At 46.5% G+C, this 27,716-nt stretch overlaps 1 protein-coding gene across 5 annotated transcripts in view; it reads left to right on the forward strand.

The window, feature by feature from the left end:
• Positions 1 to 27,716, forward strand: part of CEMIP (cell migration inducing hyaluronidase 1) — a 172,603-nt gene that overhangs the window by 85,715 nt on the left and 59,172 nt on the right. For 3 of the 5 annotated variants that reach the window (XM_004056653.4, XM_055363644.2, XM_055363645.2), the window contains 8 exons: positions 9,031 to 9,140; positions 13,868 to 14,014; positions 14,864 to 15,002; positions 16,045 to 16,281; positions 19,319 to 19,498; positions 22,849 to 22,919; positions 23,862 to 23,957; positions 24,630 to 24,751. In XM_004056653.4, coding sequence (XP_004056701.3) covers positions 9,031 to 9,140; positions 13,868 to 14,014; positions 14,864 to 15,002; positions 16,045 to 16,281; positions 19,319 to 19,498; positions 22,849 to 22,919; positions 23,862 to 23,957; positions 24,630 to 24,751 — 1,102 coding nt within the window. Of the gene's footprint in view, positions 1 to 5,711; positions 6,407 to 8,703; positions 8,803 to 9,030; positions 9,141 to 13,867; positions 14,015 to 14,863; positions 15,003 to 16,044; positions 16,282 to 19,318; positions 19,499 to 22,848; positions 22,920 to 23,861; positions 23,958 to 24,629; positions 24,752 to 27,716 lie in introns of those variants that run through there. The other 2 variants (XM_063698768.1, XM_063698769.1) reach the window with 2 other exon arrangements.

The raw sequence follows: 27,716 nt of genomic DNA on the forward strand, positions 1-27,716 counted from the left end.
ATCAGAATCACCTGGAGGATTTGTTACGACAGCTTTCTGGGCCCCACCCTCAGATTTTTCTGAGTCACTTGGTCAGTAGGTCTGGAGTGGGACTGAGAATCTGTGTTTCTAACAGGTAGTGTGATGCTGCTGTTCAGGGAATACCACCGTGAGAACTGTCCCTCTGAACTGAATTGTAGCTCTAGTGTGGACCTTCTACACCACTCTGAGTCCTGAGGCTCAGAGCTGTTCCATAGAAGTCTCTACAATGATAAATGTGTCCTCAACCTGTGATGTCCAATGTAGTAGCCCCTAACCATATACAAGCTATGGAGGACTTGAAATGTACCTAGTGCAACTGAGGAACTAAATTTTTTATTTTTTTATTTTTATTTTTTATTTATTTTTTTGAGACAGAGTCTCGCTCTGTCACCCAAACTGGAGTGCAGTGGTGCAATCTTGGCTCACTATAACCTTTGCCTCCCGAGTTCAAGCGATTTTCCTGCCTCAGCCTCCTAGGTAGCTGGGTCTACGGGCTCGCACCACCACGCCCAGCTAATGTTTGTATTTTTAGTAGAGATGGAGTTTCACCATGCTGGCCAGGATGGTCTCTATCTCTTGACCTCGTGACCCACCAGCCTCGGCCTCCCAAAGTGCTGGGATTATAGGCGTGAGCCACCGCGCCCGGCCAAGGAACTAAATTTTTAATTTTATCTAATTATAATTAAAATTTAAATTTACATAGCCACATGTGATTCATGGCTACTATACTGGACAGCATGCAGCTGTGTTCAACCCTTTGAACATGAGGACTTTTTTGCTTATCTGTGGTGGTGGATATCATGAAAATTATGCACAGCCCTTTTTTTTTTTTTTTTTATAGCTCATCAGCTACTGTTAGTGTATTTTATGTGTGACCCAAGACAATCCTTCTTCTTCCAATATGGCCCAGGGAAACCAAAAGTTTGGACACCCTGCCAGATTTATCATTGTGGCTAAATTATTTACTCTTACGTTAAATCTCAAGTGAGTAATTACAGGCTGACTTTTCATTAGGACATATCTGGTTTGCTGGGAGGGTCACGTGCATTATTTAGATTTCAGCGCCTGTTGCACAGGGGGATGGGACTGGGGGATCCTTAAGGGTGGGGATCTTACTTTCCTTTTCCCCCAGCACCAGCGCAGTGGCCGCCCACGGGCTAACGATGTGAGCTGAATGAATAGGAGGATGTGAAATAGTTTCAGAGCTACCTTTCTCCCAGCTGCAATTGGCAAAGGCTTTGGAACCATCCCTCCCCTACAGCTGATTGGTGGGGTGAGGAGGGATTTGGACTTGATGGCACAGCAGGATCAAACGGGATTCACTCTGCCATGCTTGGGGATAGGGCGAGTCCGTGAGGGTGAATTTCTGTTATCACAGGGAACTGTAGCATCTCTCCTCTTTGGCTCTGTAGGTGGTTCCCCATTGGAAATTTCCCGTATCAGTGTTTTTTAGGGAAAAGATAATTTAAGACTCTTGGCTGGGCACGTTGGCTCACGCCTGTAATCCCAGCACTTTGGGAGGTCGAGGCAGGTGGATCACTTGAGGTCAGGAGTTCAAGACCAGCCTGACCAACATGGTGAAACCCCATCTCTACTGAAAATACAAAAAAAATAGCCAGGCATGGTGGTGGGCGCCTGTAATCCCAGCTACTGGGGAGGCTGAGGCAGAGAACTGGTTGAACCTGGGAGGCAGAGGTTGCAGTGAGCCGAGATGGCGCCACTGCCCTCCAGCCTAGGTGACAGAGTGAGACTCTGTCTTAAAAATAAATAAATAAATAAATAAAATAAGCCAGGTGTGGTGGCACATGCCTGTATTCCCAGCTACTTGGGAGGCTGAGGCAGGAGAATGGCATGAACCCGGGAGGCAGAGATTGCAGTGAGCCGAGATCACACCATTGCACTCCAGCCTGGGCAACAAGAACAAAACTCTGTCTTAAAAAAAAAAAAAAAGACTCTATGGATACATAAAAGGTACCCAAGGCATGTGTTTACTATCCAAATAATGATTTGAAGCGTTGCCTCAATAGAAACAGAAGAAGGAATACATGGGCCTAGTCCTCCCCTCTCTCGCCCTTCCTCCCAAGCAAGCAGAGTGACAGAGAAGATGACATGCGTCCCATAACTTGAGCTCAGACAGCAATTCCCCCATCAGATACTGGTTCAGGTTTCCATTTAGTAGCTCCTGATCAACATAAGCACTTCTCTTCTACTCTGTTGGCCTCGGTTTGCAAATCTGTAAAATGGGGAGGGTAGGGGTGAACTAGATCCTTGCTGCTTAAAGCCTAGTTCACCAACAAGCAGCAACAGCCTCCCCTGGGAGCTTGTTAGAAACACAGAATCAGACCCTGCCCCAGACCTGCCCTATCAGAATCTGCATTTGAACAAGTCCCCTCCCCTACATTGATAGGCATAAGAAAGTGCACGCCGGAATAGGTGTCTTATTTCAGCTCCTGCTGTCTGTGAGCCTGAAGCTAAACTGCAAGTTGTTTTATTTTTAGGAATTAGAAGCACAGTTTCTGGAAGAGAGACCAGGCTTTGGAGGGCCTCTGGGGTTTTTTGGTCTTTGCAGCAATGGGAGAGGTCTGGGCAGGTGTGTTTTCAAAAGGTAAAAGTAACTCATGCCAGAGAAACATGTTTCTTGCAGCATCCTGGGATGCCCTGATCTGCAGAGGCAAAGGGTTTTCTAAGTGCTTCTCTCCAAGGATGCAGGCTGGGGTGCCCTGTCCCTGGGGTCCCCACACAGCAGCCCCAAACATCCTGTCTAAGGAGACTGTGCTGACGGCAAGACCTCTGAGAAAGGGCTGGCAGGAGGGAGCTCAGGGCTGCTGGAAGTTCCCCAGGCTTGGGACTCTTCCTGTGTTTATCTGTGATCCAGAGGGGTGCTTGGATTGTTCTGTCTCCCATTTCCTTCTTCTCTCTAGGGATACTGTGTCAGGACCAGGTGACCAGAGAGATGCATTTTTCTGTCAGGAGAGAGCTGGGCCTGGGGAGGAACAAGTGGCAGATGGAGGCGGTGGGGCAGGGGGGCGGCGTGTTTGGCTGCCCCTTACCTGACCCAGGAGAGGAGGACAGGGCTCTTACTGGGCAATGTCAGAGAAGGGTTTCTGCATCACAATTTGTCAGGGAAGATTTCTGTCCTGTGGGAACAAGACCTCTGAGCTCTGCTTTCCTGTTTCTGTGGTTTCTGGTGTCCACAAAGATAGACTTTTGGGTCCTTAGCCAGAAAAGGATCTTAATGGACCCTGTGCAGGCAATCCAGTCCTCCAGGAGCCACGGCGTGGATTTAAGAGTCCATGAACAAGAAACCTAGGTCACAAAGGAAGGGGGAAACATAGAAGCTTCTCTGACCACCACAAGAAAGCTGGAGGGAGATTCTTGCCCACCTTCCCCAAGCTCACCCAGGCTTGATTTCAAGATCATTATTTTGTCTACCAGGGGCAGAGAAATGGCTCAAATCAAGCATTTACTCTTCCCAGTAAGCCTTGGTGAGAGATAAGCAGGGAGTGGTGTTATTGTTCCCATTTTATAGAATGTGGGTTCTGGAGCCAGACCACCTGGGTTCAAATCCTGACTAAGCCACCTACTAGTTCTGTAACCCTTGGCAGCACCTCAGCCCCCACCCCAGACCTACAGAATCAGAATCTGCATTTCTCAGCAAGTTTCCTGGGGAAACATAGGTGCACACTGAAGTTTGAGAAGTGCTGGCTGTATAATCTCTCATATTCCTATCAGCGCCTATCTTCTGAGATCCTGAGATTATACTGCAAATAATTTAATCCTTAGAAGCACAACTTCTGGAAAAGAAAGGCAGGTTTGAACCTTGTCACCTACTTCCTGTGTGTCCTTGGGCAAGTTATATACTTTGTGCCTCAGTTTCCCCATCCATAAACTAGAGATAATAATGATACCTAGCTCAGAGTATTGCTTTGAGATAGTAAATTAGTCAATATATGAAAAGTGCATAAAGCAGTGCCTGGCACCTAACAGGACCCTGGTAGTGTTTGCTTCAATTATTACTATTATCATTACAGGTGAGAAAACTGTGAGCTTCAGAAAAGCTAGGTGATTTACTCGAGGATGCTATATTAGTTTGCTAGGGCTGCCATAACAAAGTAGCACGGACTGGGTGAATTCAACAACAGAAATGTATTTACTCATAGTTCTGGAGGCTAGAAGTTTGAGATCGAGGTGTCAGGAGGGTTGGCTTCTTCTGAAGCCTCTCTCCTTGGCTTGAAGCCTCTCTCCTTGGCTTGAAGGTGGCTGTCTTCTCCCTGTCTCTTCACATGGTCTCTCCTTTGTGTCTGCATCTTAGTCTCCTCTTCTTATGAGGACACCAGTCATATTGGATTAGGGCCCAACCGTATGACCTCATTTTACCTTAGTTACCTCTTTAAAGGTCCTGTCTCCAAATACAGTCACATTCTGAGGTGCTGGGGGATAGGATTTCCACATGTGAATTTGGGGAGTGCACAGTTCAGCCCGTAACAGATATATAACCATTAAGTGACATATAAGCATAAACAAAACTGTGCCCAAGAGAATTCACAAGGGTGTGGTTGATTCCAAAGCTTGCCACCTCTCAACAGGAGAAAAACTGACTTATATTCTCATATGTCATTTTAAAGGAAGTGTCCAGAGTCATTAGGCTCAAATAAAATATTTCCCTTGAACTTTGCTAAGTGAAGCAAAGAGTGACTGTCTAGATTGTGCTATCCTGTCAATGGTACCATCTCTTTATCTTCCTTTGCCTAAGAAGATAGCAGCTTGCCATTTGGGAGTATAGTTCCTTGTGTACTTGCCTCTCTTTCCTCTTGCCAGTAAGATACTCGAGAGGCAGGATTCACATCCGATTCCTCTCTGTACCTCCCAAAGCTCCTACTCCAGAGACCAGTGATATATATGAGTTGACGTTTTTCAAGTTAGTATATCTCAGTTGACCCTCACAACAATAACTCATGGTTATCAGTAGTATTATTATTCCCATGTTCACAATGAGAAGGCACAGAGAGATTGAATGGGCTGCCGGAGGTCACACAGCTGATGAGAGCCAGAGTTGGAATTCAAACCCAGATTTTCAGGTCCCATCTCCCATCTCTTCTTTCATGCTATGGACTGTCCTTGATATCAAGAGCCCTCATGGCTTGAGCACTGACCACGGGTCACAGTGTCTCTTTTGATTCTCACAGTGACCCTGGAATTTACAGTGCATCATCCCAGCGTTACAGACTTTTAAATGGGGTACAAGTGGCCAGATGGCACCCTCCATGTGAGCTGCATGGCTGGGATTGAAGACTCTGGAGCCCATGCTCCTGGCTACCCCACCGTCCTGCTAGTCACTGAGGTGAACCTTGCCAAGGTTTGCCTAAAGTAAGAATCACCTCATGCAGGGTGGGTAGGGACGGGGATGGCTGTTCCTCTGCTGTCTTATCCCAGGAACTTCCAGGTCACCCTGCAGGTCTCATCTCGCCTCCTGCCTCACAACTTAAACTGACCCTTTCTCTTACCTCCTGCTACCTCTTCTTCCAGTAATCCCTAGAACAGATCCTAGCTTCTGTAGCCTCTCTGGGCAGCAGGAATCCTCATCCCCAGGAGGTTGAGGATGCCATGGGAGTACCGTTGCTCTGCAGCCTCTCAGGAGGCTCCTGTAACACTTGGCTCCTCTTCCCCTGTCTCCCCTTGCTCTGCAGGTGACAAGCCCTGGACTCCGGTGCGGCTGGGCCTGGGGCTACCTGAAGGGAGAGCAGAGACTCAGGTGCCCGGTGAGCAATGGCAGTGAGGAGAAGCAGAGAGCAACGCCAGCAAGCAACGCCTCCTGCCCCTGCTTTTGCTCTTGTGTCTCTTGACCCTGTGAGGTCCAGCAACCACGGGGACTGAGCAGCAGTTGGACTGGGGGGCAGCCGAGCTTCTGGAAAATTTTAGCTTGTTATTGTGAAGACTTGTGGAATATCCCAAAGTGCTGGCTTTCGGAAAAGGGTGCCTGCATTTTCTTCTGCACAGGCTCTGCTGAAGGAGTTTGCTGCACTCTTGAAGGGAGAGGCCAGCTCAGGTCCTCATGGCTCGATCTCTGAGCAGGCCTCTAACCCAGTGAGGACAGCGGTCAACCAGTCTCCAGCTAACAGCTTCCTGCAGAGTCCAGCATTGTTAGCTAACATGCACTCTTCTGAGGCCTTCAACAGCTGGAAACTGTTTCAGGACTATCTTGCCAGCTAAGAAGCGGAATCCCAGTTCTTGTTGCCAGGAAGCTTTTAATGGCCAATGGAGAATGCTGTCCTCCCTTGGTGAAAGAATTCCCAAGGAAATTTGGGAATCTTTTAGGATTCACTTCAATGGAATGTTTCTTGGGACATGTGTCTTCAGGCACTGGAAGCCACTCAGGGAAAAGAAGGCACGGATGACCCCTTGCTCAGCAATGTGGGATTAGCCTCTTTGGGCAGGGCAATCTCTCTGCCCCCAGTGGCTTAGACAGCTGGCTCTGAGACATAGCAGAAGGTCTCACAAATGTTAGGAAAAGGGGGTTGAGCATTATTCTTCCATGTGGAATTATTTTTGTATTTATCCAGAAAGTGACTCTTTTTTGGTCTTTGAAATCATCTGTGATATAATTAGATGTCAGAGCTTCAATGTCCATGTCACTAACCTCCCTACTCGGTACCTGGGAAGTCTGAGGTCCACAGAAGGAAATGTCTTAATGAGGGTCACCCAATGAGTTAGGGCAGGAGGGATGCCCCTACCCAGCCTACCTCGCATACCCTGCCACCTCCAACCTTGCTGTCTGTCATCTTCCTTTACCAAGGAAGGGCTCCTCTGAAGCCATGATGATTTGGGGCCCTTTGGCAGCAGACAGCAAACTATTCATACCTTTGGTTTTTCTAAACTGGTGGAGACCTGAGACCAGGGTTCTGGCTTTTCCATGAGGACCATGATATGCTCCTATTCCTGGTGTTCCCTTCTTTCTATTGCAAGGAGCATGAAATGGAGCACTCCTCTTCTGGGGGCCATGGGAAAGGAGCCATTCCCAGATGCTGTGATGCGTGACTTCAGCAATCTGGCTGAAGTGACTAGAATGGGCCCTGTTGTTCTCGGCAGAGCAGGCTTGGGTCAGGCAGCGTGGCTGAGAGGACACGGCCGGCATTGATTCTGGGAGTATCGTTTCCTCCCTCCCCCGGCCTCCCAAGCACACCTGTGTGGGAGGTACCAGGCAGAGGGCCCAGTGTGCTCCTTTCAGTCCCCTTGCCCGTCCCAACTCACTGAACTCGCACAAAGAGCTTCACTTTGAACCGAAAGGTCAGGGGTGACCAGACTTTTCGCTGAGCTGGTTCAAAGGGAGGAGCCTGGGCCGGGTGAGAAAGATTTTGGCCCTTTTCTCAGTGTGGGAGAGTATCTGTTTGTTCCTGGGCACAACTACAGTCATATTCAGAGGAGGAATTGCGGAGATGGCATAGAAGCTGAAGCTGGCCACCCCCAAAGCCCGTCTAAGTTCTCTATGTGTGCTACAGAGGGCTTGCACAAAGACATCTCTCCAAGTGACATTATAGCCTGAAAAGGAAATCTCACATCTTTTCCTTTATTAAGTTTCTGTCTCTAGGTTTACCTAGACAGATTCCCATAGTAAACTTCTATATGAGTAAAAGGAAAAAAAAAAACAGTGGCTTAAATAAAATCGAAGTTTAATAAACTAGAAGTTTAATTCAGGCGGGCATGGTGGCTCACGCCTGTAATCCCAACACTTTGGGATCACTTGAGGTCAGGAGTTTGAGACCAACCTGGCCAACATGGTGAAACGCTGTCTCTACTAAAAATACAAAAATTAGCCAGGTGTGGTGGTGCATGCCTGCAATCCCAACTACTGGGGAGGCTGAGGCAGGAGAATTGCTGGAACCCAGGAGGTGGAGGTTGCAGTGAGCCGAGATCCCACCACTACACTCTAGCCTGGTGACAGAGCAAGACTCTGTCTTAATAAAATAAAATAAAATAATAAAATAAAATAGCTTAATTCTGTCTCAATAAAATGAGTCCATCATCTAGGGCTATTTTGGTCCTACACAGGGTCAGGGCCTAAGTTTTCTCTCTGCTTGCATTGGCATCCTCAGTGCATGCATGGCTCCTACTATATGGCCCAAGATAGCTGCTGAAAATCCAGCCATCACATCTTCCTTCCAGCTAGCAGGAAGGAGAAGGGAGAGAAGAAAGTCTCTCTGTCCTTCCTTTAAGGGAATTTCCTGGAATTCAAACACTACACTTCTGCTATATTGACCAGAGCTGAATTTCAAGGCCACAACTAATGCAAGGGAGACTGAGGAATATAATCTTTATTCTAGGTAGCCATGTGCCCAGATTAAAACCAGGAATTCTGTTACTGAGGAAGGAGAAGAAAATGAATATTGGGGACAATTAGCTATCTTTGCCACATCTTCCTCCTAGATAGATAAGAAGAGGGCTTATAACATGTGGGCATCTATATTTATGTTTCCAATATTATTATCCAGGACTGGATTAGAAGCATAGACTGATAATGTAAAGGTTAGAAATCAGCCAGTCCACACCCTCATTTTAAAGGTTAGAAAACTGAGATCCAGAGAGATTAAACAGATCATCTGAGATCACACAGCGAGTTGGTGGAATCTAATTCCCAGCTCATGTTCAGTGGGAGTATTTTTGTTCTGCTCTGTTTCTTAACTTAAGAAAAAAGCTTCATTCTGGAGGGGAAGGAGTTTTGAGTGCCAAGGATGAAATTCCACCCATCACTCGGTCTCTGAGCTGCAGGACACAGGCAGGACAACGGTAGGATTTTCATGCCCCGATCTGCCCAGCCTTGAGTTGTGGCAGCTGGGGAAGCCACTGGTGAGGACGCTGCACTGGAGTGTGGGCTGGCTGGAGTGTGCCCATTCTGGCACTGCCTGTCCCGTGTCTGTGTGTGTGCATGTGGCTCTGTTTGTCTCCATGTCGGCCCTGTATACTGATTCCAGCCTGCCAAGGCTGCATGTCTGACTCTGTGTGCTTCTCTTTCAGGGAGCACGCTGCCAGGATGGGAGCTGCTGGGAGGCAGGACTTCTTCTTCAAGGCCATGCTGACCATCAGCTGGCTCACTCTGACCTGCTTCCCTGGGGCCACATCCACAGGTGAGCACTGCAAACAGATGGACCTCTGTATCTCAGCATGGAAGGCACGGCCCCTCACTGGAGCAAGGCTGCTTTTTGGGGAGCCAGGAGAAGGAGCCGTGGGAGTGGGTCAGGGTGCCTGGGCCTTGGCCCGACCTTACTAAACTCCTTGGTCCCCGGCACGTTTCATCCTGGGCTTCAGTTTCATCATCCACAAAATGAAGGGGTTGGACTAGAATCAGGGATTGCAAACTCAGTGCCTACAGAAGCCAGGCCCCTGATACAAATGAGTGAAGCTGACCAGTTAGGGACTGTGGTCAACTGGAGAACTGAGACCCTTCTAAAGGGAAACACTGTTCTCAGTTCTAGCCAATCGCTACTGCGGGAAGGTGGATCCCCTTTTGCAGGATCTGAATTTTTAAGAGAAGCCAGAAATCTAGAGCTTTATGTAAAATCTCCCTAGTTTGTAAATGTTACCAATGAATTCAAAATGTAAAAACCACTCTAAGAGGCTGTTAAAACAAAAACAAAAACAAAAACAAAAAAACACGTATCTGAGAAATATCTTTCCAACTCTGTCTGGACCACCTGGTCTCAATGCTCCCTTCCTGCTTTGGTGTCATAAGATCTGGATACATTAAAGTACTTTTCAGCTGTAATGCTCTAAGCCAGGTTTAGATCTATTTTTCTATCTCAGCATTGTCAGCTTTTTCTTCAAGTGATTTTCAATTAACATCTAGAAGTGTAAGGTAAGTTTCCCTGGGCTACAGGAAACACTGATCAGATAATCCAAACTTGGGACAGAAGACAGTGACAGACAGGAACAATTTTTAAATTTCAAATGGGGGTTTAGCGCTGCAATATTATCATCACCATTGATTGCTCTTTTGTTAATGCTATTTTTATGTCCATTGAGTTTGATGCTTTTCTATAAGAATAAAGAACCTTACATTGAATTTATATTTTGTTTTTCTCAACCCATTGATAGAAGAGAATAATTGATAACTAGTGAAATTCCTTCACTGTGATTTTTTGAAGAATCTTTCTGATCCTTAGGGGACATAGCAAGTAGCTTTTTTTTTTTTTTTTTTTTTTTTGAGATAGGGTCTCGCTCTGTTGCCTAAGCTGGAGTGCAGTGATATGATCGTGGTTCACTGCAGCCTCTACCTCCCGGGCTCAAAAGATTCTCTCATCTCAGCCTCCCTAGTAGCTGGGACCACAGATGCACACCACTATGCCTGGCTATTTTTAAAATGCTTTAGTAAAGACAGTGTCCCACTATGTTGTCCAGGCTAGTCTCAAACGCCTAGGCTCAAGAGATCCTTCAGCCTCGGTCTCCCAAAGTGCTGAGATTACAGGTGTGAGCCACCATGCCCAGCCAGTAGTCCTTATTTTAACCCTCCAGGAATAATTGGCTATATTGCCTGAATTCATTCATTTGTCTTTCTTTCATTTATTCAATTAACAAACACAAAGTGAGCATTGACTCTGTGCCAGGAACTGGGTTTGGGTTTATCTTTTAGGGTGACTTATCCTAAAAGTGATCCACCTTGGAGGTGCCCTCAGGTACTTCCCTTGATTATTTCTTCCCGCATCCTGGCACCTCTCTTGCTGTTTGCATATCAGCTACGTGGAAAGGGGCTGAGCCTCTGGTTCCCTCTGGCCTGTGCTTTTCTCTGATGTCAGAGGGATGTAGAAGCCAACCCTTGCTATTCATGCTCCAAGTAGGTCGGGCTTGCACTCCCTCTCAATCCCGCTTCTAGTGGCCCCTCCTGGGAAAGTGAGGGTGGTTTCCATGGTGATAGTTCAGCGAAAGCCCTGGCCCTCTTTAGACACTTTCTGATTCATACAAATGAAAAGCCACTGACACTGGCCTTCACCGAGAGGAAAATGTCCAGCTCCAAAAAAAGGAGTGTCCATTCAAGGCCAATCTTGCACCTGCTGTGCTTTAGCTGTGGTGTCAGAGCTTCTGGAGAGCTGGGATGTGTGCTCACACAGGTCAGACTGACCACCTCCAAATCCAGATGCAAAGTCTATGCAAACTCCTGCACTTGGAGAGTGAAAAGAACAGTCAGGATTGTCCTGGCAGATGCGGACTACGAGGCTGCAAGGCTTTGTCCGGTGGAGTTGCAATGGCTCCTTCCCAGCATATTCATGGCTCCTTGCCTGGACCACTGGGATCCTCAGTTGGCCATATATGTTCCCCACGTGGCTGGGAATTCACCACCTTGGAGCCTGACACTCTTGTCCAGGACTTGATGGAAGGCAGCCCAGGGCCTCTGACTGGCCTCTACTGGAAGCCAGCCAAGCACCTGACCCTGTCTGGAGATAAAACCAGCAGTGGGTTTCACAGCCCAGCCCTCATGACCATCCTTGGCTGCTCAGTATCACCGCAGAGAGCCCACCCCACCACTGGCGACTCTGCTCTTACGTTAAAATGGAAAGTCCACTGATGAGCAAGCCCACGTCTTCCCACATTTTTTCCTTTTGTTGCCACTGCTTGAGCCCCTTGACATTTACAATAGCTGGAAGAGCTACTTTGGTGAAACTCCAAAAAATGTGATATTCTTTTCTTAATGAAAGAGATCCAAAGCCTGTGCTAGGGCTGACAGCAAGGCAGAGGGAGCCTAGAGGAGGGTTGTTATGGGGCTGGAAGCAGGGATGAGGATGAGACCCAGCAAGCGGACACTAAGTGCCTACACTCTGCTTTGCAGAGAAGAGAAGGGCCAGTAGCTGCCTTCGAATGGGCAAAGAGGACAACTCAGTGTGGGTGTGGGGTCCGTATCTGGTGCTGCTGAGTGCAGATGAAGGGGGAGCTTCCTTCCAGTTTTCCTTGACATATGTAAATATGGGACAGACACTCCTACTCTGGAGATAGCTGAACAAAAATCAAGGCGCATTTAGAACTGACACGCTCGTAATTGCACTGTGTTAGTCTGTTTTCATGCTGCTGATAAAGACATACCTGCGGCTGGATAATTTGTAAAGAGAAAGAGGTTTAATGGACTCACAGTTCCACATGGCTGGGGAGGCCTCACAATCATGGCAGAAGGTGAAAGGCACAGGGCAGAGGACAAGAGGAAATGAGAACGAAGTGAAAGGCGATTCCCCTGATAAAACCATCAGATTTCCTGAGACGTATTCACCACCATGAGAACACTATGGAGAAAACCACCCCCATGATTCAATTATATCCCACTGGGTCCCTCTCACAACACATGGGAATTGTGAGAGCTACAATTCAAGATGAGATTTGGGTGAGGACACAGCCAAACCATAGCATGCACTGAAGCCAGAATCCCTCCCAGGGTTCATGGCACCTTCTTTGCTCGAGAGACACAGCCTCTCCTAGGCTCCCTTCTGCAGGGCCTGAGCTGTGAGCTTGCTTCCATTCCTTCCAGTACCTGCCCCAGAGTTTCTCTTCTGAAACCTTGCTCTGCCATGAGCTTACCTACACGTCACCTTCCCACCTCCTCACCCCCAACCCGGGTTGATTTGAAAGCTACTGTTTCATACTTTGCACCCTTCTGGTCACAGAAAAAAGGAGGGCACTGGGGCTTGTTCTTGGAGCCAGTTCATTCTCATCTTGTTTTGTCCATTGTCTCTTCCCACGTGTTTCCCTCTGGATTTTCCATGCTATTGATGGAGATTGTTCCAGTTTCTGTGACAGTGCCAGTCCTCCTCACTCAAGCCCACCTCAGGACACTGCTGGGTCAAGCCTTGTTAGCCATGTGAACATTGAGACTCCTTCCTGTGCTTCTGCAGAGGTCAGGGAGAAGTGCCTCTGCAATACCCACCCCTGGTCTTTTTAGGCTCAATTAAACATTCACACTGGTGACCACATGTCACACTGGTCATCAGACTCCTTTGGAAAATATAGAATAGGAAACACAGATGCCATCAGAGCAGCATCAGCCTCCTCTCTTCCATGGGAGTGGTCCTGGCAGCCTTCCAGACAGCCATCTAGAAGCTATTCTCTTTGGTTCTCTAGGTGACAGCTCAGGTGAGAGGAAATCAGACTGTAACTGGACAAGTGTGGAGACCACTATGTCTTAGAAGCCTCATGCCCCACTGGAGCCAGTAGCAACTCCGTAGATGTAACTTTCAGGGTTCTTGCAAAATGTCCCATTATAAGAGTCACTGCACTCAGGGAAGCCTACAGTGTGACATCTCCACCACGTATAGATATAAACTATAGTTCCTCCCAGTTTAGATGACATTCACCAATCAGGGGTCACTTTGTTATAAACAATGTTGCTAGGTAACAATTTATATAATACTATCTTTCTCAGGTTTCCAGGGGAACAGAGCTAGAAAATTAACAAAAGGTCTAATTCTCATGCAGAGAGGGAAAGAGCTTTATTAGCTATTCAAATGTTGCTTTCCAGAAGACAGAATGTCCTGGAATCTGAGTAGTCTAGGTAAATCATTGCATAATTTCAGAGCTTGGGATGTCCTGAGAAGCCATCTGGTCTATCCTTTATTTTGTAAATGGGGAAACTGAACCCAGAAAAGGGAAGTGACTTATTCACAGATATGTGATGAATTCATGCAAAATATATGACTGGTCCCCATGGTTCCTGCCTCCTATGTCAGGAGGTCTCTCAGCTCTCTAAGGTCTTGCTTTTAGCTCTAACAGAGAGGGGGTAGGGGCCTTAAAGATGCATGGGAGCCCCCTTTTGGCCTGTAGCATTCTTGCTTGGTGAGGCTGGTAGATGGGAGCAGTGACATCTCTCTGTCCTTGGCAGTGGCTGCTGGGTGCCCTGACCAGAGCCCTGAGTTGCAACCCTGGAACCCTGGCCATGACCAAGACCACCATGTGCATATCGGCCAGGGCAAGACACTGCTGCTCACCTCTTCTGCCACGGTCTATTCCATCCACATCTCAGAGGGAGGTAAGCCAATCTCTCTCTCTGCTGCTCCCTCTTCCCTCCACTGCCCCAGAGCTTAGCAGATAGGATGCAGGTTGCCATGAGCTCAGATGGACAGAATAAACATCACATGCTTTGGGTTCATGTTGGCATTTGGTTGTCTGAGATAACCATCAGCTCTGAGCTGTTAGGAATGGCTTGTCGGAGGTCCAATCTTAGTGAAAGGAGCATTTATAGAGAAAACTCCTTATTGGTGTTTTGAGTAATTCTGTTTATCTTACTTTTAGAGGCCTGGTCATTGAATGCAGTACATGCAGTGATGGCATTTGACCAGACAGGCATTATTTACACATTGCAAAGCAGAGAGCATAGAAAAGTAATTACAGCCAGCCATCTATATCTGTGGGTTCTGCTCATGAATTCAACCAATTCCAGGTTGAAAAATTCCAAAAAATTTGCACCTGTACCGAACATGTACAGATTTTTTCTTGTCATTATTTCCTAAAAATACAGTTTAACAACTATTTATACAGTATTTACATTTAACTAGGTATTATAAGCAATCTAGAGATGATTTCAAGTATATGGGAGGATGTGCATAGGTTAGATGCAAATATGCAAATACTATGCCATTTAATCAGCGACTGGAGCATCCATGGAGTTTGGTATCTGGGAGGTGCTGGAACCAATTCCCTTCAGATACTGAGGGATCACTGTACTTGTAAGTACACCAAGCATAGGAATGTTTGGAAGATGTGCCTTTTTGCCTGCCCCGGTGAGATGGGGAGTGCTTAGGGAGTCTGCCCTTGGCTCTGATATAACCTCACCCTTAACACTGTGTTATTAAACCTCCCCCCAATGCTACCTCTTCAGGCAAGCTAGTCATTAAAGACCACGATGAGCCAATTGTTTTGCGAACCCGGCACATCCTGATTGACAACGGAGGAGAGCTGCATGCTGGGAGTGCCCTCTGCCCTTTCCAGGGCAATTTCACCATCATTTTGTATGGAAGGTGCGTAGACCACTCCTACAGATCAAATGCTACCCATGGATCTGACAAGAGGGAGACTTTCCAAGACAGAGAGAGAGGCAAGAGGGCAAGCTTGCCTGTAAGATAGGAATCATTCTGTCCTGCCAGATGGGGATCATGAACAAGACAGACATGGTGATTTGGGAGAGCTGAAGTCCATAAGGCATGTTATTTATAGTGGCCTGGATGCTGTACTTGTTTTAGAGACGGGCCTGCCAGCCTTTCAGTCACCTTCCAATCATGTCATGTTCAGGGAGGCTCTGCAAGTGTTTATATAATAGGCTACGATGGACAAGATACAGGAAAATTCCATGTGGTACTTGCCCCTGGCTGTGTTCCCTCTTTAAACAATTGAGAGTGCTAAGAAGTGAGAGCCAGGAATGCACAAGGATATGCAGTGCATGTCCAGGTGATTCCACATCTGATATGGACAAAAATACAAAACACTTAGAACTGAATGGAAAACATGCCAACCTGTGAACTAATAATTGGCACGTCTGCTTGGCCCTGAGGGCTTTATTTTGGTCTGGCTTAGGAAGATTGGGTTGCTAATGTTTTTGTTGTTATTGTTGTTGTTTTGAGATGGAATCTTGCTCTGTGGCCCAGGCTGGAGTGCAGTGGCATGATCTCAGTTCAGCACAACCTCTGCCTCCTGGTTTAAGCAATTCTGGTGCCTCAGCTTCCCAAATAGCTGAAACTACAGGCGTGTTCCACCACGCCTGGCTGATTCTTGTATTTTTAGTAGAGATGGAGTTTCACCATGTTGGCCAGGCTGGTCTTGAACTCCTGACCTCAAGTGATCTGCCTGTCTCGGCCTCTCAAAGTGCTGGGATTACAGGCTTCAGCCACAAGCCCAGCCGCTAGTGTTATTTTTACTGACCTCAGGTGATAAAAGTGTGACTGGCTCTATGGTGGCCATGGTGGGGGGTCAGGGAGCTGAGCTGTGACTCCTAGGTTCCCTCTGGGTTCAGTATCCAGTAAAGAGATGTGTCAGCCAACTCTGGGGAGCTGTTTTATCTTGCAGGGCTGATGAAGGTATTCAGCCGGATCCTTACTATGGTCTGAAGTACATTGGGGTTGGTAAAGGAGGCACTCTTGAGTTGCATGGACAGAAAAAGCTCTCCTGGACATTTCTGAACAAGACCCTTCACCCAGGTGGCATGGCAGAAGGAGGCTATTTTTTTGAAAGGAGCTGGGGCCACCGTGGAGTTATTGTTCATGTCGTCGACCCCAAATCAGGCACAGTCATCCATTCTGACCGGTAAGCTTTGCCTTCACTTAAACCTATACTCATTCATTCAAAGTACACTTATTGAGTGTGCTCCCTGGCCAGGTGCTGCTCTAGGTGCTGGGAGAACAGCAGTGAATGAAACAGATGGGAATCCCTGCCTTCAAGGAGTTCTGTCCTTCCCCAGGCATTGGCCTAATGATGCTGAATTGAAGAGGAGCAAGCATGCACACATATGTACACACAACGTAGTTTCAGATTGTGATAATTGGTAGTAAGGGGGAAAAAAGACAGAGTGAGATGTTAGAGTGTAACTAGGTAAGACCACTTTGGATAGGGTGGTCAGGGAAAGGCAGTGTAAGGATGCAACATTTGAGCTGAGAAATGAAGCGTGAGGATATGTCAGGGAAAGAGTGTTCCAGACAGACAGCAAGTGCAGAAGGCTGGAGGTATGAAAGGGCATGACATTCTCAAACGACGGAAAGGCCACCAGAGTTGTGGGAGCACGGCGAGTGGTGGAAGAGCAGCATGCAATCACATGGGAGTTACAAATGGGGGCGGGACAGGACCTCGGAGGCTGCGGTAAGGAGGTGGGTTTTCTTCTAAGTGGAATGCAAAGTCACTGAAAGTCTTTAAGAAGAGCATGATCTGATTTAAAAGTACTTTCTGGCTGTAGAGAATGGTTTTAGTTGTGGAGGCAAAAGCAAAGTTGTGCAGGGGGTTAGGAAGCTTCTGCTGTGGTCTAGGCAAGACATGGCAGTGATGAGGACCCAGAAGGAACGGCGGCTAGTGGATGTACCTGAGAGATGTTTGGAAGGCAGCATGGGCAGGTGTAAGCTGGCAGATTCTGCCAAGGCTGGACCTGCCCTGCAGTCCCAGGAGCTCTCATCCTGGCCCTTTAGAGGGAAGGACAGAGGTGGGGTAGACAAACAGAGACAGAGCTATCCTGGGGCTGCTGGGGAAGGGAGACAGGCATTCCTCAAGAACAAGGCCCGAGCTGTGGGTGTCACCATGAAGGCAGCAGGAGCCAGCTGCGGTCAGGGGCAGGGTGGGCAGGAGCTGAAGTGTTTGCTGGTGCTCACAGACACCCAACCTTGCCAGTAAACATTAGTACCTATAACAGTCACTGGACTTTCTCCCCACAAAACACTGTTCATCACTTTACCTGTCAAATATACTTCAATCTTCATCAAAATTCTGTGAGGCAAGTTCTGTTATTATCTACCTTGTAGAGATGAAAGCACTGAGGCTCACAGGGCTAAATTTACTCAGTCACAAGGTTGGAAAGTGTTGGAGATGGGATTCAAACCCAGGTGTGCCTGTATCACCTCCACGGATAACGGCTGACACCTTGATTGACACAAAGTATGTCAGGGAGCCCCTGCCTTCATACTAGAGAGGATGTCCTCTTCAATTGTGTGCTGATCTTTCTGGTGCTGTTTCTTAAGTACAACACTGTTACTTGAAGAGATCCAACTTAAAGTTTATTTACTGACCTGTTAGTGAGAAGTGATCTGGACAGATGCTGTGGAGATGGCAAGGACAGAATGTCTGCTTGTTCCGAATATCTTTTGCTTAAAGTATATGTTGGAGATCTCAATAATCTGATAGATGAATGTGTATGAGTAAAGATAATAAGCGCATGCACACACATACACACACACACACACACACACACACACACACACAAGTAAATGCAGGCAAAAGTCATCTGAGAAGGTTACTTAGAGAAGCAGGAACTTAGGTCAGCTTTTGAAAGGTAGTAGGTGCTTGATCAGGTAGAGAAAAGGTGGGAAGGAATGATGAAGACAGGAGTGGGCAGGTGAGGTAGTCACTGGGCACTGAGAAGCACTAGGCTTGCAGCAGGAGCTTCCTGGGGAGGGTCAGTGGAGGGTGCGAGGTTAGGTGGGGCTGGACCAGATTGTGCCAACAGTTGGAAACAAGTGTGAGGACCCAGGAGCAGCTATCAAGCTACCACCGGTACCAACATTGTTTTTCTTTTCCAAAAACCTCCTTAGATTACTTTCCCGGGTTCATTTTAGAACTATTTTCCTTAAGTTCCAAGACATACTCTTTAGGAATTTCTATTGTAATTGCATAAAATCTTTATCCTTACATGGGGAAGAGTTGGAATCATTACAAAATTGTGTCTTTGCTTTGTAAATTATTCTCACCAGGGGTATAGATTTTTTGTGTGTGATTTGTATTTCATGGATATTTTACGTGTATGAGGGCAGGTTATCAGTCAGTTTGGAGATTATTAGTTCTTGCTATTATAAGAGATCTGCTGTCTAACATTGCAAAATACTGGATAGTACACTTAAAATTTTAAGAGGGTAGGTCTCAAGGTAAGTGTTCTTACCACAATAAAGTAAAATAATTTTTAAAAAATAAACAGGAGAAAATAGCAATGCAACAACATTTACAATACTCAAATGTTATATGACTGCTACTGTGTGACTCAGGGATTACATTTTAATGATTCTAAGATGCATTATCTTAAGAATCATTAACAGGTCAATAAATAAACTTTAAGTTGGATCTCTGCTAGTAACTCTCTGCAAGCTGCTCTAGGGGTGGGAGAAGGGATTTGGAATAGTCTCCATGTCATTTCCAAGAATTCTGGGATTGGTGTTTTACTCTGGATCAGAGATATAAATTCCTAATGCCCTAGCTATCTGAACTATCTCCTAAAGTCAGGCTCTTGCAAGAGGCATGATCCTCTGCCTCCAGGATGAAAGGGGAACATCAAAAGGCCTATACCTCAAGTATGTGACCCACTCAACATCCTGGAGCTTGAAGTCTTCACTGCTGCAATCATTTCTTTGGCATTTTACTCAGCGAATGAACATTATGGTCAAGTCAAAACCCTTCTTCTTGGATATCACTTTATGGTATGCAAAATAATGCAACTTGTTTGCTCTTTAAAGAAAAGGCTTCCTTCTTTAAGAATCACAGCCCTGGGATCATCGGATAGCATGTTAGCTGTTGCAGCACAGACATGTGCTTAGAGCTCTTTGTTTTGGCTGTGGTCAAGACTATTCAGATCTCTTCTCTCTGCCCTTTTTAGGTTTGACACCTACAGATCCAAGAAAGAGAGTGAACGTCTGGTCCAGTATTTGAACGCGGTGCCCGATGGCAGGATCCTTTCTGTTGCAGTGAATGATGAAGGTTCTCGAAATCTGGATGACATGGCCAGGAAGGCGATGACCAAATTGGGAAGCAAACACTTCCTGCACCTTGGATTTAGGTACTGCCCTCACTTCGGCTTCCACTGGGCTCTGGAACATTGAAGCCACTCTATCCCACTGAGAATTTACCTTTCCCATCTCCTCTCCCCACAGCCGTACCATCCTAAATGACCTAGTGGATGCAGGCATTTGCATTTGACATCTGCATTTGGCATATTTGGGAATTGTTCTTAAAGAATGCTTGTTTTTTCTTACAAGCATAGTTCACTCAAAACAAACAAAGGTCGCTGTTTATATGAACTCATTCATTCAGCCGGCCACTTACAAAATATTAAGTGAGCATCTACTGTGTGTAAGAGCCATGCCTCCAATGCACAGCTAATATTCATTCTCCCTTTCTTTGGCAAAGAGGTCATGTAATGGCTTGGGGATTGGCAGACAGTTTTTCAGAGATTATGTGAAGTGTCTCTGCTGAGGCAAATGACCAAGGAGAAGCAGCCCTTTGACATGATCTAATGTGTGTTTTGTTTGCCTTGGAGTGCAGCATCATGCCTGACATTGGCATGCACACACATTGACACCAAGAGGAAGCTGTTTGCCCCATAGTAAACAATGCCTTTTTAAAAAATTTAATTTAATTTAAAGTTCCAGGACACATATGCAGGACGTGCTTGTTTGTTACCTAGGTAAATGTGTGCCGTGATGGTTTGCTGCACCTATCAACCCATCACCCCGGTATTAAGCCCAACATCCACTAGTTATTTGTCCTGATCCTCTCCCTCCCTCTGCCCCTCACCCCTGCCAAGCCCCAGTGTGTGTTGTTCCCCTCCCTGTGTCCATGGTAAGCACACCTTTTTATCATGTTGAATCAAATCTCAGCTCAGTGGAAAGTTGAGGTTATCTGTCCCATGGCTGTTTAGAGATTACGATGCTCCTCCCTTCAGCTTCCCACATCTGGGAGCAAGATCAGAGGGAAGCCAGAGACTTTCCTGGGCTTGGAGCAAAGCAATTTTGCTGGCTGGGCAGAAATTCCCTGGGCAAGGGAGGGGTGCTCCAGGTTCCAGTGTGCATTTTCCGACAGCCCAGAGACTACTTCTTCTGGACGGGAAACTCAAGCAGGAAACTTAAGCAGCCAAAGATGACAATGATACCTTGGCATTGCAAGCCTCCTTTGTTAGCAAACACTAAGTGCACTTCCATTCTGTTGTTTTATAAACCAAAAGGCCAGTTTATTAATTTACAGTGAGAGTTAGAAACACCAGGAAACTGACTATTTACGGCCTCAGCAGAAGAAGAAAGTGGCTAAGGGCCCAAGATCTGGCATCCAGTGGCCTGAGTTTGAGTCTGGGTTGCACCTTCCAGGAGGTGTGACTGCAGGCAAGTGACTCATTCTCTTTGCCTGGTCCTGCAACTGTAAAATGGGATATACGAGGAGCTATCTCAAAGGATTATAGGACAATTAAATGTGATAATATGAACAAAATATTTGTCATCATGTCTGGCACAGAATAAGCACTCCATAAATGTTAGCATCTATTTTCTCCTTATAAACAAGAGCCACTGGAAAGGTGGGCACTCGCCGTCTTTTGCCAGGGCTGTTCACATGGGCAAAGGAGATACATAGGCGGGAATTACATGTCCACACCTCATTTGTATAGAGACATTCTTTGAGTGATAAACTTGAAGCATCTAAAAATCAGTAGGAGAACTGAGACTTGGACCCTTCATTTGTTCACCCATTCAGGAAATGAACACATACTGGTGGGAGGTACTCGGTTAGACCAGGTGTCCTGAACTCTTGGGGGAAGGCAGGTATGAATGGAAATTGGTGACGGGGCATGAGAGAGCAAGAGAGTGGGCAAGTGTAGTTTAGTGCAGACGAACACATGAGGATGAGGCCAAGCTGGTTCCCATAGAGAGATCAGCAGCTTCGGAGGCCCAGGGGCCAAAGCATGCCTCTCCCAAAGAAGGTGGGGATGGCCAGGCAGTGGCAGTATATGAGAGAGGCAAGGGGTGAGAGGTGAGGCTGGAGAGGGGCGGGGGCAAAGGACCTTCGAATCTGTGCCAAGGAGCTTGGATTTTATCCAAAGGGCAATGGGGAGCTACTGAAGGATTTAAGCAGGAAAGTGGACAGTTAAATCCCCAACCTCAGTTAAACACCGTTCAATAGTGACTTATTTTCCAAGACAAGAGATCAAAACAAGAATAATGAGAGCTATTCAGCACCAAAATCGATTGATAGCTTATAGTAAGAAAGGGCTACTGTAGGGGAGGAAAATCTCTTTCCTTCTACTCTTCTAAGTTCTTGACTGGAGCACCTGCAACAAATCACTGATTAACAGGAGAAAAGCACACAAATGTATTTCAGATAGTAAGTTTTAAACGACATGGGAGCCTTCATAAGGAAACGAGGACCCAAATAAACAGTTAAACCTGAGTGTCTGTACATGAGTTTTGATGAAGTGGAGAGCTGTGGGAAAATGTGGTAGGACAAGGGGCTTGAGTTAAACACAGTAAACAGGGGAAATTTAGCAAGGTCTCTGTTCCTTCAGATTCCTCTTGGCTTCCTTCTGTGTTTGGGGATAAGGATGCTCTTTTTCTCAGAATAAGGAAGGCCCTCTCACATAAGGGTCTTAGACCTGCTTCAGGGGAAAGTCAGAAACTCCTTCCTGCCATTTCACAAATTCCTTGAGCTTGAAATATTCAATATGCCAAGTTGCCATTTTGGGGGGTAGCATCTCCTGAACTTCATTACTGCATTAGGCATTACGCAAAATGCCTAAAACAAAATGGGGTAAGAAAACCTTCCTGCCCTAAAGCAGCACATGCTTTCATGGGGGAACGATGGATGTACAATTTTTCAAAACCTTAAGCCTTTTTTTGCTTCCCTCCCCATTAAGAAGAAGAGAGATTTCTCTCCTTTCCACGGCCCAGGGCAGATGGCTAGGGCAGTCAGTCACGTTAGCCTCTGGTATTTTCCTCGAGCTCAACTCTAGGGGAGCTGAGCATGAGAGAAATAACCTTTCTCTCTTGGAACATGTTTTCCTGAAGGTATCCAAGCACTTGCTTCAGGACATAATTGAGCCTGGCGGGTGGTATGGTAGGTCTGTTGGCTTGTTTGTTTATTTGTGATTCATGCTCCCATCTTCTGCCAGAATGGAGCTGAAGAGGCTCACAGGGAGCAAACATCAGGCAGGCCAGGGAGCGAGGAAGCCCAGAGGAGTGCTTGCAAAGAAAGGTGCTTCTTCTGGAGAAGAGAAGCCCAGCAAGTGAATGAATTTCCCCCAAACAGCAGGGAGGGACCCTCCTTCACCTGACGCTGCTTCAACTCTGCCCCATCCCCCCACACCCTGTGCAGGTACAGACTCGTGCAGAACTTTACTTTTTGTTATTTTTTTCTTTTTTTCAGACACCCTTGGAGTTTTCTAACTGTGAAAGGAAATCCATCATCTTCAGTGGAAGACCATATTGAATATCACGGTAATACATAGCTGGCTGGAGGCCTGATTCCCTCCAGTGTCTCTCTGATCAAGAGGTGCAGGGCTTTTCTGAACAGCTCACTTTTCTCAGAGCATGACTTCCCAGCTCCCAATGCCTAGATGAGTGAGCAGCCGCTTAACTGGCCACCTTACATGGAAGTGGCAAAGGCCAATGCTGGCCAAAGGCCCATCACTTGTAGTAATATTTACCTTTTCATGGAAATCTTCATTGACTTAATCAAAAACCTAGAATTGGCATAGAAAAGATAAGAACTGAGATAGAGCCAGCAGGGGTGGTACTTTAAGAGCTAAAACGAGGCTGGGTGTGGTGGCTCATGCTTGTAATCCCAGCATTTTGGGAGGCCGAGGCGGGTGGATCACTTGAGGTCAGGAGTTCGAAACCACCCTGGCCAATATGGTAAAACCGTGTCTCTACTAAAATTACAAAAAAAAAAAAAAAAAAAAAAAATTAGCCAGGCATGGTGGTGGGCACCTGTAGTCCCAGCTACCTGGGAGGAGATTGTACCACTGCACTCCAGCCTGGGCAACAGAGACCCTGTCTCAAAAAAATTAAAAAAAAAGAGCTAAAGCGCCACTTTAGATGGGCCTTCAGGACACATAGCCTCCTTTGCCCAGCAAAGGCTGCGGGAAGCGCTGCAGTTCTAATGCCAAGGAGGAATTCAGACCGCGAGACATGCTAGAGCTCTGCAATCTGAATTTGTTGGGAGGCTGGAACTACACTTTCAAAACTGAAACAAAAGAATGGATGATCATCTGCTTCCCAAGTGAATGAATGTCCTAATTTTCTTGTATTTACTTAAAAAATATTTTTAAAGAAATGAGTCAATATCCATGTGCGTAGGGGGGTTTCCTTGCCTTGGAATCACAACTTTTTGAATTTGGGGGTCTGTCCAGCTCCTAAAGGGTCTCATTTCTCTGACAGGACATCGAGGCTCTGCTGCTGCCCGGGTATTCAAATTGTTCCAGACAGAGCATGGCGAATATTTCAATGTTTCTTTGTCCAGTGAGTGGGTTCAAGGTGAGGAGTTTCAGACAATTTGGTGACACCTAACAGTGGGATGGAAGACCAGAAATCACTGTCTTTGCAGAACTGGGATTTATCTCATACCAGTAAGACCACTTTAATTTTTGCAGAATCAACTAAAAATGTGCAACCAAAAGTTGTCTTTAATCAGACAAGCCACCTCAGCCCATAGCCCAGAAGGATGTTCTCCTCTGGCTAAGATTTCAGTTTCACCTCAGTGAGGGTCTGCGGCATTCAGCTTAGTTCACGGAATATCTTTGATGTGGCAGGCAATGGCACTGAACAGGAAATGCAGATAGGAATAGAACCTGCCCTTCAAATAGCCCACATGCAAGGACTGCAGAAAGCAGCAATCCTAGTTGCAGTCCTTGGATAACGGGTTTACAGATGGATTTTCTTTCTTTTCTCTTTAATTTGCTTTTGCAATAACAAAGAATATAAATTGCTTTTATAAAAGTAAGAAACTCATTAAGAGAAACTCATTTTTGAATTAAAACATGGGAGCGTAGGCAGATTGATTAGAGCCATCCATGCCCCAGCATGGTGCAACCATAGACAGATAATATTCAGTTCCCATGGTGCTGGGGATGCTTGGAGACAACACTGAGTGTGACTTGCCCTCACAGACAACCTCCTGTCTGACTGTGCTGTTTGCTTTCTGCCTAGACGTGGAGTGGACGGAGTGGTTCGATCATGATAAAGTATCTCAGACTAAAGGTGGGGAGAAAATTTCAGACCTCTGGAAAGCTCACCCAGGAAAAATCTGCAATCGTCCCATTGATATACAGGTACCAAACTCACAGCAAAAATAGAAAATAGAAATGTGTTGTTTTGAAGAAGACTCTATAGATCACAGACATTCTTGTCACTTGGGTGCTGTGATTCTCATGGCCCTCCTGTGAGGTAGGTCAGCCAAAGAGTACTGTTCCCACTTTAGAGACTGAAGCAGAGGCTTACTATCTGCCCAAAAGCCAGGGCTCAGATTCTCTCCTGGGTCCAGCTTCTGAGTTCCTTCTCTTTAACTTGCTTCTTCAGCCATGACTGAGTGTGCCCCCACCACAGGGATGGGTTTGGCCTCCCCAGCTTCACTTCCCAGTCGATTTCCTTAGGGACCTTGAGTGCACAGGATGCAGCTAGGATTTGGGGTGCAGGCCAGGCCAGGCCAGCCCAGATGGAGAACACACGCATGGCCTTGTTCTCAATTGAGCTAAATCAAAGCCAGCATTCATAGAATGGACAGTGTTTGCTCAAAATCTTCACTTGGAGTTAATTCCATCTGAAGGGGACCTTGATGTTCTCAGTTGGCTCCATCAAGAAAGTGTTGAGTAAATACACAGGCCTCACCGGCTGAGCCAGTGGGATACTAGGCTTTGGGAACAACAGGAGAGACAGGAGAAATAGGCAAGGTAAATGAGATTTATTTCCTTATGCCCAGTCTCATTCCAAGACAAGATTTGAGGCTGCTTAAATGCTTGATAGAGAATTAGAAGTCATTTGAGCTGGGCTCAGTGGATCATGCCTGTAATCCCAGCACTTTGGGAGGCCAAGGTGGGCAGATCACTTGAGGTCAGGAGTTAGAGACCAGCCTGGCCAATATGGTGAAACCCCCTCTCGACTAAAAATATGAAAAAAAAAAATTAGCTTGGTGTGGTGGCGGGTGCCTGTAGTCCCAGCTACTCAGGGGTCTGAGGCAGGAGAATTGCGCAAACAGGAGGTGGAGGTTGTGGTGAGCTGAGATCGCACCACTGCACTCCAGCCTGGGTGACCAAGCAAGACTCTGACTCAAAAAAAAACAAAAAACAGGCATTTGAGAAAGGCCATCTCCACCCATTTTATCCTCCTTCAGCCAATAAAAATAGCTACCCCATTTGTACAACACTTTTTCCTAGAATATCAAAGGTCGGGTCCCAGGTCAGCTCGAGTCCCAGGCCATCTGTCTGTGCTTTCACCCCGCCACACCATCCTGGGCAGAACTTCTGCCCTCTGTCTTGCCTTGTAAGAAGGACCACTTATCCAAGGGAGGAGCCTCTGTTCTGCACTTAGCAAAGTCTGAGGAAAACTTTCTCATTATTTGGCTGAGACTCTTCCCTTCACATGGCTTCAATGTTATTGAGAAGGATTTACCCAGATTAAGTTTCAAGTTGCAGATTCTCCTTGGGTCCAACAGAATCAAAAAGCACTGATCCCCCACAGCACATTCTTTCCAGATTTAATTTTAATTTTCTCTCGTAACCTTGAATGTTCCAGCTTTAATTCTGAAACAGCCATAATCTTATCCCTCCAGTTCACTTGACCACAGGAAGTCTAGCTCTTTACCAACCTCCCCTCTCCAAATACTTCTGGAAACGCTCAAGGAATGCTTACATGGTCTACAAATCTTTCCTGGTGTTTGCTCTGCCAGTTTTCTGGCTCCAGACACTGTTGATTGGAAGACCACCTCTCAGTGCCAGGAAAACAGCATTCCTTAGACATTCCCCACTCTTGCATTTACTTTGCTCCCAGCACAGACACAGGCCCTTCCTAGAGTGTCCCAAAACACAATTAAACCCAGGCTGAGAGCTCCATAAGCCAAGCCCTTCATAGGGACCCAACCCTACACTCTATAACTATTAGTCTGTTGCCATATTGCAAGACCTAGTTTTCTTCTAACAAAAAGAGTTCCCTTGGCAATACATTCCCCAAATTCAAGTTCTCCATTATTTGAGGTTCAGAGAACAGAAGATTCAACAGCAGCGTGGTCCCCTTACTCAGAAGCTTAGGGAAGTCTTCCCACAATGAAAGCATTCAGAACTCCCAATTCCATAATAAGACCTTTGGCTTTTTCTTGGCAAAACCAAGGTCTGTTGAGATGCTCATCTAAAAGATAAGAGTCATGTGCCTCCAAGGGTGAATTCAAACCTCCATCTCTACCGAAGAGAAGGTGTTGCCATGCTGGAGAGATCAGGCTTACTCCTAATTCTCGCCACCAATCTTTAATCAATGGTCATCTCCAGACTTAGCTAGAGTGTCTCTTCATGCTCATCAAAGGTAAAAATGGTGATGTAGAATATGCTCCTGGATGTTTCCAAGGCCAGAAAAACAAAGCCAGTCTTGTCTATGCTCACAAGAGGTGAGAGAAGCAGGATTTCGTCATTTTTAGCAGGTGACAAATGCATCAGCCAAAAGTTAAATGTCCTAGTTAATTAACCCAGGGAGAGACTAAAATGAAACAGAACTCCCCACATGCTCATTTTTGCCACTATTGCAAAAATGCAGTTTTTCTCTGGTCACCTGGTGCCTCTCACCTCCCCGGGCCCTGAGCTTTTACGTGCTCCTCTTCCTGCTTGTGCCTGTCCCCAGTGCCCAACTCCGTGTCATACACGGTGAGTCCCGGGATACCTGCCATGCACTGACATAGCCAGATCCTCTGGGCCAGGGAGTGTCAAGGACATTTGCAACCTAGGCAAGATTGGAGGAGGCAGGTTGGGAAGAAAGAGGAAGCAGCAAGACTGCACAGTTGACCTTAAGAAAAGCTTTTCCAAGATCTGATATTTTGTGATTCTGAAAAAAATTATAATAACAAAAACACACTGTTTCTATGTCTTGCCCTTCGTTCAGCTCTCCTTGGCTGAAAGATCCTCTTGCCTCCCACCTTCTCTCTTAAAACCCAGCCACCCTTCAAGGCCAGTGGGATCTACTGGACTCAGATTTCCTTGGGGACTTCAGGCAGTCTGTGTGTTCCCCACAGCAGCTGGTGCAGTGGCTAGAGGTCGG

The sequence above is a fragment of the Gorilla gorilla genome, chromosome 16 (genome assembly GCF_029281585.2).
Source record: "Gorilla gorilla gorilla isolate KB3781 chromosome 16, NHGRI_mGorGor1-v2.1_pri, whole genome shotgun sequence".
Classification (NCBI taxonomy): domain Eukaryota; kingdom Metazoa; phylum Chordata; class Mammalia; order Primates; family Hominidae; genus Gorilla; species Gorilla gorilla.